The 14,104-nt window shown below is 53.2% G+C and overlaps 7 protein-coding genes across 7 annotated transcripts; 4 read left to right on the top strand and 3 right to left on the bottom strand.

Annotated features, from left to right (window-relative positions):
- Nucleotides 1-282: 282 nt before the first annotated feature.
- On the bottom strand, nt 283-1,171 carry BZA05DRAFT_413225 (cytochrome c oxidase subunit VIIc-domain-containing protein). The gene is made up of 3 exons (XM_051485170.1): nt 913-1,171; nt 658-846; nt 283-599 (listed from the first exon to the last, which is right to left on the bottom strand). Exons 2-3 carry the CDS (start codon nt 842-844, stop codon nt 541-543), a joined length of 246 nt encoding a protein of 81 aa, XP_051334712.1. The 5' UTR covers nt 845-846; nt 913-1,171; the 3' UTR covers nt 283-540.
- Nucleotides 1,172-1,258: 87 nt separating this feature from the next.
- BZA05DRAFT_228241 (rRNA-processing arch domain-containing protein) lies at nt 1,259-5,443 on the top strand. Its single transcript, XM_051479786.1, has 8 exons — nt 1,259-2,693; nt 2,747-3,448; nt 3,502-3,743; nt 3,793-4,137; nt 4,192-4,430; nt 4,484-4,810; nt 4,865-5,013; nt 5,073-5,443. The coding sequence occupies exons 1-8, from the start codon at nt 1,484-1,486 to the stop codon at nt 5,102-5,104; spliced, it is 3,246 nt and encodes a 1,081-aa protein (XP_051334713.1). The 5' UTR covers nt 1,259-1,483; the 3' UTR covers nt 5,105-5,443.
- A 44-nt stretch (nt 5,444-5,487) lies between these two features.
- On the top strand, nt 5,488-7,903 carry BZA05DRAFT_413229 (Rad52/22 family double-strand break repair protein-domain-containing protein). The gene is made up of 9 exons (XM_051485171.1): nt 5,488-5,731; nt 5,974-6,190; nt 6,247-6,303; nt 6,362-6,380; nt 6,441-6,458; nt 6,496-6,586; nt 6,623-6,786; nt 6,895-7,397; nt 7,574-7,903. The coding sequence occupies exons 1-9, from the start codon at nt 5,580-5,582 to the stop codon at nt 7,664-7,666; spliced, it is 1,314 nt and encodes a 437-aa protein (XP_051334714.1). The 5' UTR covers nt 5,488-5,579; the 3' UTR covers nt 7,667-7,903.
- Nucleotides 7,904-7,911: 8 nt separating this feature from the next.
- Nucleotides 7,912-9,681, bottom strand: BZA05DRAFT_413230 (Septin-domain-containing protein). The gene is made up of 8 exons (XM_051485172.1): nt 9,447-9,681; nt 9,372-9,416; nt 9,212-9,284; nt 8,945-9,025; nt 8,774-8,825; nt 8,534-8,681; nt 8,321-8,471; nt 7,912-8,282 (listed from the first exon to the last, which is right to left on the bottom strand). The coding sequence occupies exons 1-8, from the start codon at nt 9,481-9,483 to the stop codon at nt 8,234-8,236; spliced, it is 636 nt and encodes a 211-aa protein (XP_051334715.1). The 5' UTR covers nt 9,484-9,681; the 3' UTR covers nt 7,912-8,233.
- Nucleotides 9,682-10,543: 862 nt separating this feature from the next.
- On the top strand, nt 10,544-12,007 carry BZA05DRAFT_413233 (WD40 repeat protein). Its single transcript, XM_051485173.1, has 10 exons — nt 10,544-10,626; nt 10,686-10,722; nt 10,787-10,809; nt 10,846-10,944; nt 10,974-11,055; nt 11,119-11,236; nt 11,331-11,425; nt 11,478-11,552; nt 11,584-11,665; nt 11,723-12,007. Exons 1-10 carry the CDS (start codon nt 10,624-10,626, stop codon nt 11,907-11,909), a joined length of 801 nt encoding a protein of 266 aa, XP_051334716.1. The 5' UTR covers nt 10,544-10,623; the 3' UTR covers nt 11,910-12,007.
- Nucleotides 12,008-12,117: 110 nt separating this feature from the next.
- BZA05DRAFT_413234 (uncharacterized protein) lies at nt 12,118-13,157 on the top strand. The gene is made up of 5 exons (XM_051485174.1): nt 12,118-12,419; nt 12,477-12,645; nt 12,722-12,782; nt 12,841-12,851; nt 12,901-13,157. The coding sequence occupies exons 1-5, from the start codon at nt 12,345-12,347 to the stop codon at nt 12,957-12,959; spliced, it is 375 nt and encodes a 124-aa protein (XP_051334717.1). The 5' UTR covers nt 12,118-12,344; the 3' UTR covers nt 12,960-13,157.
- Nucleotides 13,158-13,272: 115 nt separating this feature from the next.
- Nucleotides 13,273-13,881, bottom strand: BZA05DRAFT_344953 (50S ribosomal protein L17; the record flags this gene model as incomplete). The annotated part of the gene is made up of 2 exons (XM_051481154.1): nt 13,273-13,593; nt 13,672-13,881. The coding sequence occupies 2 exons, from the start codon at nt 13,879-13,881 to the stop codon at nt 13,273-13,275; spliced, it is 531 nt and encodes a 176-aa protein (XP_051334718.1).
- Nucleotides 13,882-14,104: the final 223 nt, after the last annotated feature.

Consider the following 14,104-nt stretch of genomic DNA (forward strand, 5'->3'; position numbering starts at 1 on the left):
GAGCCGCATTGCGGCATAAGCTGAACACTTGAGCGAATTCATCGAAATCATGTCACTCGACAGGAAATTCTCCGAATTTTGAAGGATTTGAGTCGGAAGGCGCAAGGCTGGTTGATTGGAGTGGAGTATTCAAACGTATTTGTAGCCGGTGGTCTGTTGCCGCCCAGGGCGAGGATCGATGACACACTACTATAGACCGTCGGTCTTCACGGTCAGGTTGGCTTCCGCATGCCAATAAATGCGCAAGTCTTAGCCAGCTCCAGATGAGAAGCTGTTGTTGTGGCCACATTCCGCCGTCGCCGCCTACGCAGTTCGATTTCAACATATGCCTCAGAAAACTACCCCCTCGATCTTTCCCAACACACAGGAAGGCAACACGCATGCAGAGTGGGTACCAATGAAGATCGGTTCTATCCATTATGATACAAAGTTCGAGCATAACGAAACCCAGCACTTGTGCTCGAAGCAAGCTGCATGTACCACAATCACCCTGGCCCCATCTACCTCACAGTCGCTCAAGAATGGTGCCACGTTATACATCTAGGCGTTCTTCCTGAGCTGGTAGACGGCGATGCCGAAGGGAAGTCCGAAGCCGACGACTGTTCCGGGGATGTCAGGGTACAATTTGAGTGAAGCTGAATGGCTGAGTGAACATACCGCAGAAAGAGACGTATCGGACGGCGAACCACTTGGTCAGAGGGTTGAAGGGAAGGTTGCTTCGGGGACCCTCGGGGTAGTGGTATCCGCCCATGCGAGCCGGAGTGACGGAGAGGTTTCGGCGGGCGGCCACAAAGGGGCTCTGGCGGGCGGCAAGGGCCGAACGACGAATAGTTCCGGAGATCATGGCTTGACGCAGTACGAAGTCAGCAGGCAGACGGACGGCAATGATCGGTAAGGCGGGGTTTTCCGGACTCAAATCACAGGCGCTGAATGCCGAGTTCGAAATTTGGGTGTGAGCTCGAGAGGAATGAAGATGCTTACCGGAATGCTGGCGGGTTGGCAGTGTGCTGAGACTGAGTGGAGATGGAGGACTTGGTGGTTGGTGGTTTGGTGGAATGGGGCGATGGGCTCTGGGTGGAAGCGTTTCGGGATTTACCCAGCCAGACCAAACAACCCTAGACGACTAGCGCTTCTGTCTCTCCCACTTGCTCAGAGGTAGAGTGGAAATCGGCCCAGGCCCCCTGCTGGCATTCAATCAATAGAACGCTTGGCTCAGTGCGTTACCCGGCCTCCGATTGCCCGCCTGTGGTCCCACCAGCCCTCGATCCCACCACGAACAAAAGCACACTAAGTTCTGGGTTCTACATAAGTTTGCCGCATTAGCTTCGATTAGCGTGAAGCCTCCAGTAGTCGCTTCTCAAAGTCTACTTGCTTCTGAACCTCGTCCTGGATCGGTCGCGATCTCTACTGCAACGTACTGATTCACATACAACCCCCTCCATTTCACTCTTCGATTTCATTCTACCACTCTCCCCCGGCGGCCATGTTTGACGACGACGAGCTTTTCGACGTGTTCGACCAGGACGCCCCACCACCAGCGCAAGATCCCAGCGCTGAGCGACGGCCGAGAAAAAAACGCAACGCAAATGGCAACGGCCGTGCTGCGGGCGTAGACGATGTCGCTGCGGGAGAAGCCATGGCGGTGGACTCGGCTCCGCCGGCGGACAACCCCCACCAACAGCAAGCACAACAGACGGACGATCTGCCACAGCCGTTGAATCCACCGTCCCCAAAACGGCGGCGCCGCACTCCTGCGGATGGCGCCCCTATCGTCACCGATGCCTTTCAGATTGAAGCTGTACGGGAGGTGCCGGCGTCGGGTGGTCTCACTTCGCAGAATACGGAGGGTCAATCCATCATCATCCCGCATCAAGTACGACATCAGGTTTCGCTTCCGTTAAACTACAAGTACCTACCGATAGAAAACCACGTTTTTCATGATCCTCCAGCACGCAAATACTCCTTCGAGCTGGATCCCTTCCAGAAGACGTCAGTAGCGGCGATAGAGCGCGGCGAGAGTGTGCTTGTCAGCGCCCACACCAGTGCGGGAAAGACGGTGGTGGCGGAATATGCGATCGCGCAGAGTCTGCGGGACAACCAGAGGGTGATTTACACCAGTCCGATCAAGGCGCTGAGCAACCAGAAATTTCGGGAGTTCACTGCGGAATTTGGCGATGTGGGATTGATGACGGGTGATGTAACAATCAATCCGTCTGCGACCTGTTTGGTTATGACCACCGAGATTCTGAGATCTATGCTGTACCGCGGATCGGAGGTGATGCGAGAGGTGCAATGGGTCATCTTCGACGAGATCCACTACATGCGAGACAAGGCCCGAGGAGTGGTGTGGGAGGAGACCATCATTCTGCTGCCCGACAAAGTTAGATATGTGTTTTTGTCTGCTACCATTCCAAATGCCATGCAGTTTGCGGAATGGATCTGTAAAACACATACACAGCCTTGTCACGTAGTCTACACCGATTTCAGACCTACGCCACTGCAGAATTATCTATTTCCCTCTGGCGCGGATGGCATCCACTTGGTCGTAGACGAGAAGGGCATCTTCCGGGAAGACAATTTCCAGAAAGCCATGGGCTCTCTGGGTGACGCCCATGGCGAGGACCCGTCCGATATCAATGCAAAGAGAGGCAAGGGGAAGAACAAGTGGCAGGTAAAGAAAGGAGGAAATAAAGGTATTGCTTCTCATTCCTCGTTGCCGGACAATACCGTGCTAACACATGACCAGGTCCCACTGATATCTACAAGATCGTGAAGATGATTATGATCAAGAACTACAATCCTGTCATTGTCTTTTCCTTCAGCAAGAGAGAGTGCGAAAACCACGCATTATCCATGAGCCAACTTGCGTTTAACGACGACGCCGAGAAAGATATGGTCGGGAAGGTCTTTGAGAACGCCATCGGCTCGCTATCCGAGGAGGACCGTGGCTTGCCTCAAATACAGCACATTCTGCCGCTATTGCGCCGTGGAATTGGTATCCATCACTCTGGACTGTTGCCCATTCTCAAGGAGGTGATTGAGATCCTTTTCCAGGAGGGCTTGATCAAGGTCCTGTTTGCGACCGAGACCTTTTCCATTGGATTGAACATGCCGGCGAAGACTGTAGTCTTCACCAGTCTCCGGAAATTCGATGGAAAGGAGCAGAGATGGATCTCTCCTTCGGAGTTCGTGCAGATGGCCGGTCGTGCAGGTCGTCGTGGTCTCGATGACCGTGGTATCGTTATACTTATGATCGACGAGAAGATGGATCCACAGGTTGCCCGTAACATCGTCAAGGGAGAGCAGGACCGCCTGAACTCGGCGTTTTACCTGGGATACAACATGATTCTGAACTTGATCAGGGTGGAGGGAGTTTCGCCCGAGATGATGCTTGAGAAATGTTTCTATCAGTTCCAGAATACTGCCGGTGTATCTGTGCTAGAGAAGGGTAATATATCCTTTGCATTATATGGTGTGATTATGATGCTAACGACGAGCTAGAACTTGGCGAATTGGAACGGGAAAAGTCCCTTATTTCGATCGACGACGAGGCCACGGTACGAGAGTACTATGACTTACGGCAGAAACTTGACATGTATGCGAAGGACATGAGGGATGTCATCAACCACCCAAGCTATTGTCTCAAGTTCATGCAGCCCGGCCGTCTCGTCAAAGTCAAGTACGGCAATCACGATTTCGGCTGGGGAGCTGTCGTTGCTTATTCCAAGCGAGCACGCGGCAAGGTAAGCACCCGATGGCTTCGCTATTCTTGCTCACACTAATTCCGTCTAGGAGGAGTTCTCACCCCAAGAGAGTTACGTTGTGGATGTCCTCTTGTGCGTCGCGCAGGACGCTCCTACATACACAAGGTCGAATCCCGACTTGCCACCGGGCGTCCGGCCACCTGCTGAGGGTGACAATGGAAAGATGGAAGTCGTTCCAGTGTTGCTCTCATGCCTGGATGGTATCTCAGGACTCAGGATTTTCCTTCCCAATGATATGAAGCAAGCCGAGCAGCGAAATACCGCCAGGAAGAATATTGATGAGATCAAGCGCAGATTCGGTGATGGAATATCAATCCTTGACCCTGTCGAGAACATGAAGATTACAGACGATTCCTTCAGAGCTCTTCTCCGCGTAAGTCCCTTTTAGCTGGAATGCGTGTTACCCCGTAGCTAACTTGCTTTTCAGAAAATCGAGGTCCTCGAGTCGAAGTTGCTCGTGAATCCCTTGCACAACTCTCCTCGTCTTGTCGATCTCTACAACAAATATAGCTACAAGATGGAAATCACCGAGAAAATGAAAGCTACCAAGAAGAAGATCACGGTTGCTCATTCAATCATGCAGCTGGATGAATTGAAGTGCAGAAAGAGGGTGCTTAGACGGTTGGGGTTCATCAGTGACACTGATATCGTTCAGCTCAAGGCGAGGTTGGTCACTCCGGATGTTATAGGTATTATGGCCGTTACTGACGTATCTACAGAGTTGCCTGTGAAATCAGCTCCGGGGACGAACTGTTGCTTAGCGAGCTGCTGTTCAACCGGGTGTTCAACGAGCTTAGTCCTGAGCTGACCGCCGCACTTCTCAGCTGCTTCGTCTTTGAGGAGAAGAGTAATAATGAGCTGCAGTTGAAGGAGGAACTTGCCGTGCCGTTTAGAGAACTGCAGGCGCAAGCCAAGCTGATTGCCAAGATATCGACCGAGAGCAAGTTGGCCGCCATGACAGAAGACGAATACGTGCAGAAGTTCAAGCCGCAGTTGATGGAGGTTGTCTACGAGTGGTCGAAGGGGGCTTCTTTCTCGGCTATATGGTGAGACTTCCAATCCTTTATCATAAAGTTTATTATTTGCTAATACTTTTCCAGTAAAATGACCGACGTCTACGAAGGCAGCTTGATTCGTATGTTCCGTCGTCTCGAGGAATTGTTGCGACAAATGGCTCAGGCTGCGAGGGTCATGGGCAGTGATGAGCTGGAGAAGAAGTTTGAGGAGTCGCTGTCCAAGGTTAAACGAGGTGAGTTATCCCCATTACAGAATAAGCGGACCTTTCACTGACACCCTCTGTCTCTTCAGACATCGTTGCCGCTGCTTCACTCTACCTGTAGATGTGTCGACATATGAGACAAGTTTGTATATACCTTACGCCTAAACTGCTCGGAGTTTTTGATTGCAAACGGTAACCTAATGAACGAACGTACGTACGGAGAGCCAAAGGATTGTCATGATTGCGTTCTTTATTTCGGGGGACCTTACATGCTGGTTTTCGTGGTTGATTTTACGTGTGAAGACGTCTCTCTTATGGTTCTTTGTCTGGACTTTCCAAAAAGCATGGCCCTGCATAGAGTAGATTTAGTCTGGGGCTGTTTCCTTATCCTGAAGCGTTGAGATCAAAATGTTCGCATCTGCAATGTTCTGTGCTGCAGAAACGCCAAGACAATGACCCAATTTTACACGTTGGTAGCGTGGGTTACCCGACAGCGCGTATCGCCCCAAAGTCGTCACGTCTCCCGGCGACCTCACGCGTTCCTTCCCACAAGCTTTCTAAAGCTTACCTGTAATCTCAACAGCACCACTGCAGCCATGCATCCAGGCGACCAACACAAGCTCCCGGGCTACACCCAGAATCCGTACGAGGAGAAGCAGATATCACCCTACACCGCGATCGAGATTGCGACGCTGCAGGCAAAGCTTAGATCAACAGCTAGGGCCGAATTCAATCTCGTCCAGGCCGGGTGCGGGGTGGAAAGAAGGTCCATTATATCCAGGCCGAGAATGCATCAACCTGGCGAACCAGGTCTTTGGCTTCAATGGATGGTCGAGTAGTATCACGAATAGGGAGGGATTCGATTTTGTATGTTGCCCCTCTCCTCCCTCCTCCCCGTCGCGAGCTAGATGGCATGGCATAGATGAGGAGGCTGACCGGTAACTGGATGCTTGATCAATCGAAAGAGCAAGTGGAGCATCGGCATATCAGTCCGGTTCGGGTCACACTCAAGGACGGGACGTTCCATGAAGATGTTGGGTACGGCCAAATGGAGAACGGAAAGAAGGCACAGGTTTTTGAGAAGGCAAAGAAAAGAGGAACCACAGATGGTCTCAAGAGAGCACTGCGATCGTTCGGAAACGTCCTCGGGAACTGTCTCTACGATAAGGACTATTTGGCAAAGATCACCCGAGTGAAGGCACCGCCTGTGAGTCGGATCGAGTGCTGGGATGTCGTTGTTTCGGTTGACTGAGACGTGTGCAGACTGTGTTCAACGAGAAGAGACTACACCGACATGGCGATGAAATGAAGCCCAGCCCTGTGAACAACAAACAGTAAAAAACGAGTCGGGACTGCTCCCCCGACTTTGGCCACGAAGGAAGTAGCTACCCCCCTAGGTATGTCACAAAGTATTCTGCAGTGTATATACTGGGCTGACGCTTATCAATTTCTCCCAGAGCCATTTGACGAGTACGGTGGAGATGAGCTCGAGGAGTGGGATATTTGCTGGAGACGACAGTGTCTTTGACGATGTGATGCCCGACGAGGTCGCCGTCGACGTAAGGATAATAGTCCTATCGATACACCATCAAAACCTGCTCCTGTACAAAGCACAAATTATACACGACCCCAACCACAGCAAACCGCCACAATCTCCAACCAAGATGCCTCAGCCGCGTCAACAGCCAGCACCAGTGCGTTCGTATGCACCTCCTCCACCAATCGCTGCCCCTCTCAGGCCGGGTCAAGGCACGAACTTGGGTCCTCAACAAGGCCCAGGCCCACCATGCTCAGTCAAGGCCGGTGTCTAGGCCTCCAGCTCAAGGACCTCAAGGCCGCCCAGGTATGCCACCTACCAATCGAGCAACTCCTGGGGCGACCACCACCCCGCGACCTCACAAACCTCCCCAGGCTGCCCCACGGGCCCAGCCGCCGCCTCAGGCCGCTTTACGAGCCCCACCACCTCCCCAAGCCGGCCCACGTCAACAACTCCTGCTCCAACTGTACCGCGAGCTCCACAGCCTCCTCCCCAAGCTGTCCGCGAGCTCAACCACCTCCCCAGCCACCAACCACAGCCCGCTGCCGCACCTATTGACCCTTGCCTCAACCCCCAAGCACCCCCTCCAATATCCCGCACAACCCCCGATAGGTTCTTCACCGGCCGGGCCGCCATGAACCTCAAAAGCGAGCAAGACATGATCCCGACGCGCACCAGCTTTCAACCCACACCGTCCACCACACTCCCCCGTTCCGCAGGAATAGACCACAGCAAGTCCTCGCCCGTTCCCCGGAAAGTTCTGCAGCAGGGTGGAACACCCAACTTCCAGCACCCAAGCTTAACCCCGGACGACAAATCGGCATGCACCTGGACGGGCGGATTCCGTGCTCCCGGACTGGCCGCGGGAACGAGCGGAGTGCGGATGCTACTGGGTACATATAACTCCACCCCCCCCCCCCCCCCCCCCCCCCCCCCCCCCCCCCCCCCCCACCCCCCCCCCCCCCCCCCCCCCCCCCCCCCCCCCCCCCCCCCCCTATCAAACCTCCCAGATCTCCCGTCCGTATATAAGCAATAACTAATTCAATCTACCAGCGGCAGACCGCATTGGGAAACACACCTGGACACCAACTGAACGGCCAACCACACCCGAACGGAGGTAACGATCCGAAGAGACCAAGGAACTGAATCGATGTTTGATTATATCAATATTGTTAGGAGCCTTTTGCTTGGGCTTCTCTAGGGGGTTCTTGATGATGCTGGTACTGAACTTAGGGGGGAATTTGATCGGATGCTTACTTCCACTTTATTTTTACTTTATTGCTAGCTTGTTTGTTTGTTTGTTACATCTTGCTTTACCGTATAATGTTTTTCTGGCCTGTTACTCTCACATGAACTTTCATCACATCACATCACTAGAAGCGTTAGGTATGGTCAAAAATTTACTTCAACTCAACACCATCACCACTAAAGCCTGCCCCCCTTAAGAAACACGCAAGGAAAGGAAACAATACAACGGAGGGCGGAGGGTATGCGCTTTAATACAGCAGCAGACAAAAGCAGACAGAAAGGTAAGGGAACAAATATTCATGAGGTATTATAAAACAGGCACAGCAACGACATGCGGTCGCTCGTAAACCAAGAAAGAAAAAGAAAAAAAACGGTGCACACAAAAGATGAGTTCGAGGTTGGTTTGATCTGCTTCCACTCGACTTCTCTCTCCTCCCTCTGACCCCCTGCTACCAGGTACACAGCTTAGTACCCGTTGATCGTCATCCTCTGCTGCGAGCCCCGGCTCAGCTCCCTGTCAGCGGAAGGAGAGAGGGCCTGCTGCTTCTGCACCGGCGGCGCTCGACTCCTTGAGGGCCAGCAGCTGCTTGGGCGCGGAAGGTCTCGTAGTGGATCTGGGAGGTAGTCTCGATCAGGTCCTGGAGGTGTGTGCGCGTGAGGAAGTTGCGCAGGTAGACGAATTCACAGTGGGCCTCGTTCTCAACTATCAACTGTTAGACTATGAAAAGTAGGAAGGGAGGAAGATAGGTGAGTACCATTGATAACACCCCCATCTGTTCTGTCGTCCGCGCACTTGCTTGCCCTCAACGATAATGGACTTCTCGGAGCCCACGACGGCGAACGGAATGATGTTCTTGATCTGGGCGTTGAGCGCGCGCTCCTCCTCGTCGAGCTCATCGTTGTCGTAGGGGTACTCTTCAGGTTGTGGAAGGCGAACTCCTCCTTAATTCGCTCCTTGAATGCGGCGCGCTCCTCCATGGTCAGGGAGTCTGACTTCGCAATGACGGGAACGACGTTAACAACGTCGGATAGCTTCTTCAGGACTACGATGTAGATGCTTGAGACTGTGAAGGGCGGGAGATTAGCGGGGCAATTATTGGTGGGAGGGGAGTAGCATACGCGTGTCCAAGGGCGGATGAAGAACAGACAGCAGTGAATACGGGTATCCTGGATTACCGTTCCCTCTGTGCAGTGAGCTCCTTTCGGAGGTAGGCAGAGTGCTGATCCTTGATGTACTTGACGATAGGATCCCAGCATCTGTCGTTGTGATTGTCTCCGTAACCGGGGTATCGACAATATTCAGGCGAAGCCTAACGCCATTCTCCTCAATGACTATTGAGTACGATGTTAGAACTGTTCGTAGCTATCGTTGACCAGTGTCCTTACTGTGGGAAACGGTCTGAATCTCGGTGGTGGATCGCACGGGCTCATCGGGGGTGAGACGGCCCTTCGAGTCGATGAAGGTGCGAAGCAAAGATGGTGTTGATCAAGGTCGACTTTCCGAGACCCGTCTGGCCTGCACGACAAATTGTCAGCTCTCTCCAAACTCCCGAAATAACAGCAGCCCAAAGCTTATTCCGACGACGACGGGGGCAATGCATACCAACGCATATCACGTTGAATGGAAGCCACGCTTCAGAAGCTTGCGCTCAATCTCGAGAGGTAATGCTGTCGAAACCGACATGGCTCCTGGGGAAAACGACTGTTTGGGCCATTGCGTCGTAGAGTTATTGACGGAGGAATTGAGCCTTTTTTGGTGGGTCAGACGTGTTGTTGGCAGCAGGATGACGAGGGCTAGGGAGGGAGGGCAGGTGCTGGAGAGGGGGGGGAGATGTAGGTAGATAGAGTAGTTGTGTAGGCGAGTGAGCAAGGTGGACGACGCGAAAAAGGGGAAGCGGAATGTCTGGGGGGGGGGGGTCAGGGTTCAGAGTTGTTGGTGGTTGTTGCCAAATAGCGCTAACGGGGGAGATGCGTTTGCTGATTGGCCAATCGTTGGATCAGTGACCAAAAATCCCCACGCCCGCAACCACCCACTACCACACCATACATCGACGACACATCGAATTGGACGTCGATCCGTTCATTCAATTTCCCGCCACTGCGCCAACACTCTCCTCGCACTCGAGTGTATCTCTCTTCCGCGAAACGAACAGTCATGGCGACCATGGCGATGTCAGCTACCCGGACCAGCACATTCTATGCGCTGAAGTCGTTCCTGCCGCGGTTGTCGCTGCCCGCCTTCGCCGTTCCGTGGCCATAACCTCAACATTCCGGCGCTGCTCCCCGGCATCTTCGAATCGATCCTTCGCGCCGTCCCAAGAAGAAGCAGTCTCACTCCAGGAAACGTATGCGACAGTTGGCCGGAAAGGCACTGAAGGATGTCAACGCGCTGGGCAGGTTGCTCGTCGTGCGGGAAGGTCAAGCGGTCCTATCCTATGTGCGCACGTGTGAGGGATCAGGGATATGTGGCTGGGAAAGGGCAACAAGGCAGAGGGGAGGCGCAAGAGCACGTTGAGGTGGGCCGAGTGAGGGGTACGCGGGTTGGGGAGGAGAGTTGTAAAGCGATTGGGATACGTTCATACTGGGAATCGGGACGGCTAGATCGACGGGGTACGATCGATGTGTATTATACTCTAGAGCGCCGGCTGGGGTTTGGTGATTGGCATATCGTAAACTTCTCGTCAAAATGGTTTCACCTTCTTGAGTGCTGTCACGTGATTCATTGGTGGGGCTGTTTGGTGTAACCTCGAGCAACAGCTTCATTACTCTACACGACCCTAAGCCGTCGCCTTGAGAACTTCACCACATCCACCTCTTCCCGACATAAGCCGGCCTCGCTCGCGCCTGTTGTAGCAATGGTAATCGATCAGCTCTTCGATTTATTTGTGTTGCTCTCCCGCTAACTCAGCAGTAACAGTCAAAACAATTCCTTACAGCCCATGTCGCAGAGGACGGTGCGTGCTCCAGTTAGTCTACTTTTGCTATCAACGATCTTACTGACGTCCTACTCGAACGAAGCCCATGAGTTCGACATCTTCGGCGTTGCTTGACCACTTCCTACGTCGTCACGGTCGGAGGCGATTTCCAATGTCAAGTTATGGCCGACTGGTACGCAGGAGCATTCCCTAGTACACCCAGTTCGCCGGTGCACATCCATTGGGAGCCATCATGTCGCAGTCAACAGAAACGACGGTTTCTCGAGCAGCAAACTGCTGGATTCGGCGGAGAGATCATTCTGTGGGACCTCGAGAATCTAGAAAAGTTGCACCAGATCAAGGGCCAGAAGGGTACGAGCTTGAGTGGGGGGCCTGTCCAGCCTGTGAAAGACGGCTGACCATTGTCGCGCACAGGAACTGAAGGAACATGGGCTGTGGCGCTGTCGCCCACGGGTGACCGGCTGGCAGCGACGACCTGTGACGGAAAGATCAATGTCTGGGATAACACCAAACGCAAGAAAACCTTGATCACGTATGTGACGAAGGGAACGCTTTGGAATGACTGTCGATATGTAAGTACCCCCGGTGTTCACACTTCCTCTCCGAGTTAACTGAAGTCTATGCAGTTCTCCAGATGGACACCTTATCGCGTCGGGACACGAGAATGGTGGTGTTTACATCTTCAATAACCTCACATCCAAGATTCATCACTCCCTCCATGGTATTATTTCGTCGTCTACGGAAAGAGTAGTTCTGGACTTGGCCTTCGTTAGGTCTGGTCAAGCCGGTTAGATGCGTCAAATTCTCTCCCGGCGGAAAGCTCTCGCCGCATGCGGCGATTCACCACCGTAGTTGCACTGTTTGATGTCGTATCTGGAGAGCAGGTTGCAAATCTCGCAGGTCACTCAAGCTGGGTGTTTTCCGTTGCCTGGAACTCTATTGGCGACCATCTGATTAGCGGGTACGAAACAACAGAAGTCCGACCAATCCCTATGATCGCGAGCTGACAGCTAGATAGCTCCTTTGACGGAAAAGTGAAGGTCTGGTCGGTGGACACTGGCTCGTGTGTGGCCACCCAGAACGAAGCTACAGCCGCTATACATACGGTGCAAAGCATCCCAAGGGGAGCGGGTATCGGAGAAGGATTCGTGGCTGCTGGTGCGAACAAGAGCATATACTACTACCGTGAGTCGGCCGGGGAATAGATGCGAGTGGTTTGAGTATAGAAAGCCTTTGTAATTGATCTGCGGCGTGCGTAGCGCCGCAGCTGCCAGCCAGCATCACTTCTATTTTTACGTGAGAGCCGGTTTCTATTTTAGCATCTAAACGCGTCAACCGCGCGGTGATGAGCACGGCTGCAGTGTGCACGAGTGAAACATGCGCTGCGCTACCTGAGACAAGCCAGGGTCGAGGCTGAGCCATGAATCTCCTGAACTCTTCTAATCCATAATCCATCTCTCACCGTTCGCCCACCACCCATTTAGAAGCACCGCCTTCAGTCACTCCTTCGAAATCGGATACCTCTCGTCGTTCTCTTGTTCTCTTCGTCTGTCACTCTTCCTTCAACTCCCATCTCACACACCCCCAACACACCCACCAACACAACTCCAACCTTCAACACCCCAGTTTTACCATCAACCATGTTTAAGCTTAAGTTCCTCGCTACGCTTTTCATTGTGGGTCTTGCGACTCGCGTGTCATCCGCGACCCCTCCCGTACGTACAATCTCAAGCTATCTCTGCAGATGCGAATTAGGGTTGACAGTTCCCTAGGCTTGTATTCTCGCTTGCGTCAACGAGGAGAAGTCGGTCAGCGACATCAAGGCAGTCTGCGCCGCCGAGTCCGCCCAGGAATGTCTTGCCGATAGTTGCGACAGCGGCGATTACAGTACTGCTCGCACCTACTTCGAGAATATCTGCAAGACTGGCGGTTATGAAGTCGGTATGTTCATCAAGACAGCCCTTGAGCTCCCTCCCGATCTGACGTGTCGACTAATGCCCTTCCTCGTCTATTCTAGCTAAAGCTGTTTCTGCTACCGCCAGCGGTACTGCTAAGCCTACTGCCAGCAGCGGAGCTTCGTGAGTTACCCGAAACATATGTGGCTAAGATGGATATAGAGATCTGACTGTTAAATAGTTCTACTCTTGGTACCGCATCCGCCAGTGCTTCCGCTGATGCCCCTAACGCGTCTTCCAGCTCTGCCGAGGGTGCCGGCAATCGCATTATCGGCAATACTCCTCTATACGTTGGCTTGACTGCGATGGCCATCTTCGTCCTTGGCTAAGGCACCATACCTCCTAAGTCCCTTTCTTGCGGCGGCAGAATACCACCATCGCGTGTACAGCATTCTTCACTGGTGATATTGGGCAGCATGGGTAAAGGTTAGCATAATAGCAGGTTCGGATAGAGGTTGTCTTCAGTGCGTTTGAGAATAGAGGTGTTTCTAAGGCGGGCTTTTGATTTCCCTCGTGCTCCCTCTATCGTGATCCGTACTGTACAAGTGTGATATGTGCATCTCTTCCCATCATCTTCCACCAGCTTCCCACCACCTCCCCACCAGAAACGAGTTTAATCGGATTTGTTGTCTTTGAGATGATCCACCATTTTCTGCAACTCGGACTCTCCATCCTTCCGGAACTGTGTCACCTTCTTGATGTTCTTGAGCGTGAGGTCGGACAGGTCCTTCCCCTCAGTCGCACACCTTGCCACCGTCTTCGCCGTCAACGCGAATCGCATATCCTTCGGGCCGTCCACAAGCTCTAGGATAGCACTCGGCGCCTGATCCGTCTTCAGAGGTTCGATCCTCAGTACCCGCGTGTACCCTCCAGGCCGCTCCTTATAACGCTCCGCGATATCGCCAAACAATCTCGGGACCATATCTAACGGTGTCTAATATCGATTCCGCGATCAGTCACCCTTCCACCTTTTCTCCCCCCTCCCTCGCGCACGGCAACGGGGCAGAAATACGTAGAGAATCTGCTCAGCGCGTAGCCGCGAGGCATTGGTTCCCTTCTTTGCGAGAGTGATACATTTTTCGGCGAGACGCTGCGCTTCCTTCGCTTTCGGGTACGTGGTCGAGATCGATTCGTGTTCGAACAGCGAGGTAACGAGGTTGCGGAGGAGGGCTTGTCGGTGCGCGCTGTTGCGGCCGAGCATGCGGTGCTTTGTGTAGCCCATCGTGGTGGAATTGGAGGCGACGACGACGTTCGTTCGTGGAAGACGGGAATGGAGGTGAGCAGTGAGAAATGCTAGTTGGAAAATGGTGGGTTTTGAGCCGCCCCCGCTGATGTGCTAGTGGTAGTTAGTGGCCCTGCACCATCGAGACATCCCACCGATGCACCACTAGCTACAGACGACGCAATTTTGGTCAACATAAACAACGGTTACGGGCTCTCTACAA

This window comes from Tricharina praecox (genome assembly GCF_024521635.1).
Source record: "Tricharina praecox strain CBS 144465 chromosome Unknown BZA05scaffold_51, whole genome shotgun sequence".
NCBI classification, from domain to species: Eukaryota; Fungi; Ascomycota; class Pezizomycetes; order Pezizales; family Pyronemataceae; genus Tricharina; species Tricharina praecox.

Excerpts from the sequence above, each read along its gene's own strand:
- BZA05DRAFT_413225 (XM_051485170.1), bottom strand. The coding sequence starts at position 844 with ATGATCTCCGGAACTATTCGTCGTTCGGCCCTTGCCGCCCGCCAGAGC. Across the intron at positions 600-657 it reads CCGATACGTCTCTTTCTGCG|TCGTCGGCTTCGGACTTCCC; the intron begins GTATGTTCACTC and ends TCCCCGGAACAG.
- BZA05DRAFT_228241 (XM_051479786.1), top strand. The coding sequence starts at position 1,484 with ATGTTTGACGACGACGAGCTTTTCGACGTGTTCGACCAGGACGCCCCA. Across the intron at positions 2,694-2,746 it reads AAAGAAAGGAGGAAATAAAG|GTCCCACTGATATCTACAAG; the intron begins GTATTGCTTCTC and ends ACACATGACCAG. Across the intron at positions 4,811-4,864 it reads GCTTCTTTCTCGGCTATATG|TAAAATGACCGACGTCTACG; the intron begins GTGAGACTTCCA and ends ATACTTTTCCAG.
- BZA05DRAFT_413229 (XM_051485171.1), top strand. The coding sequence starts at position 5,580 with ATGCATCCAGGCGACCAACACAAGCTCCCGGGCTACACCCAGAATCCG. Across the intron at positions 6,191-6,246 it reads CCCGAGTGAAGGCACCGCCT|ACTGTGTTCAACGAGAAGAG; the intron begins GTGAGTCGGATC and ends AGACGTGTGCAG. Across the intron at positions 6,787-6,894 it reads ACCATGCTCAGTCAAGGCCG|GCTGCCCCACGGGCCCAGCC; the intron begins GTGTCTAGGCCT and ends AAACCTCCCCAG.
- BZA05DRAFT_413230 (XM_051485172.1), bottom strand. The coding sequence starts at position 9,483 with ATGGCCCAAACAGTCGTTTTCCCCAGGAGCCATGTCG. Across the intron at positions 8,826-8,944 it reads CTCACTGCACAGAGGGAACG|CATCTACATCGTAGTCCTGA; the intron begins GTAATCCAGGAT and ends CACAGTCTCAAG. Across the intron at positions 8,682-8,773 it reads ACGTTGTTAACGTCGTTCCC|TACCCCTACGACAACGATGA; the intron begins GTCATTGCGAAG and ends CAACCTGAAGAG.
- BZA05DRAFT_413233 (XM_051485173.1), top strand. Across the intron at positions 10,810-10,845 it reads ATGAGTTCGACATCTTCGGC|GCGATTTCCAATGTCAAGTT; the intron begins GTTGCTTGACCA and ends TCACGGTCGGAG. Across the intron at positions 11,056-11,118 it reads CCAGATCAAGGGCCAGAAGG|GAACTGAAGGAACATGGGCT; the intron begins GTACGAGCTTGA and ends TGTCGCGCACAG.
- BZA05DRAFT_413234 (XM_051485174.1), top strand. The coding sequence starts at position 12,345 with ATGTTTAAGCTTAAGTTCCTCGCTACGCTTTTCATTGTGGGTCTTGCG. Across the intron at positions 12,420-12,476 it reads TGTCATCCGCGACCCCTCCC|GCTTGTATTCTCGCTTGCGT; the intron begins GTACGTACAATC and ends ACAGTTCCCTAG. Across the intron at positions 12,646-12,721 it reads GACTGGCGGTTATGAAGTCG|CTAAAGCTGTTTCTGCTACC; the intron begins GTATGTTCATCA and ends CGTCTATTCTAG.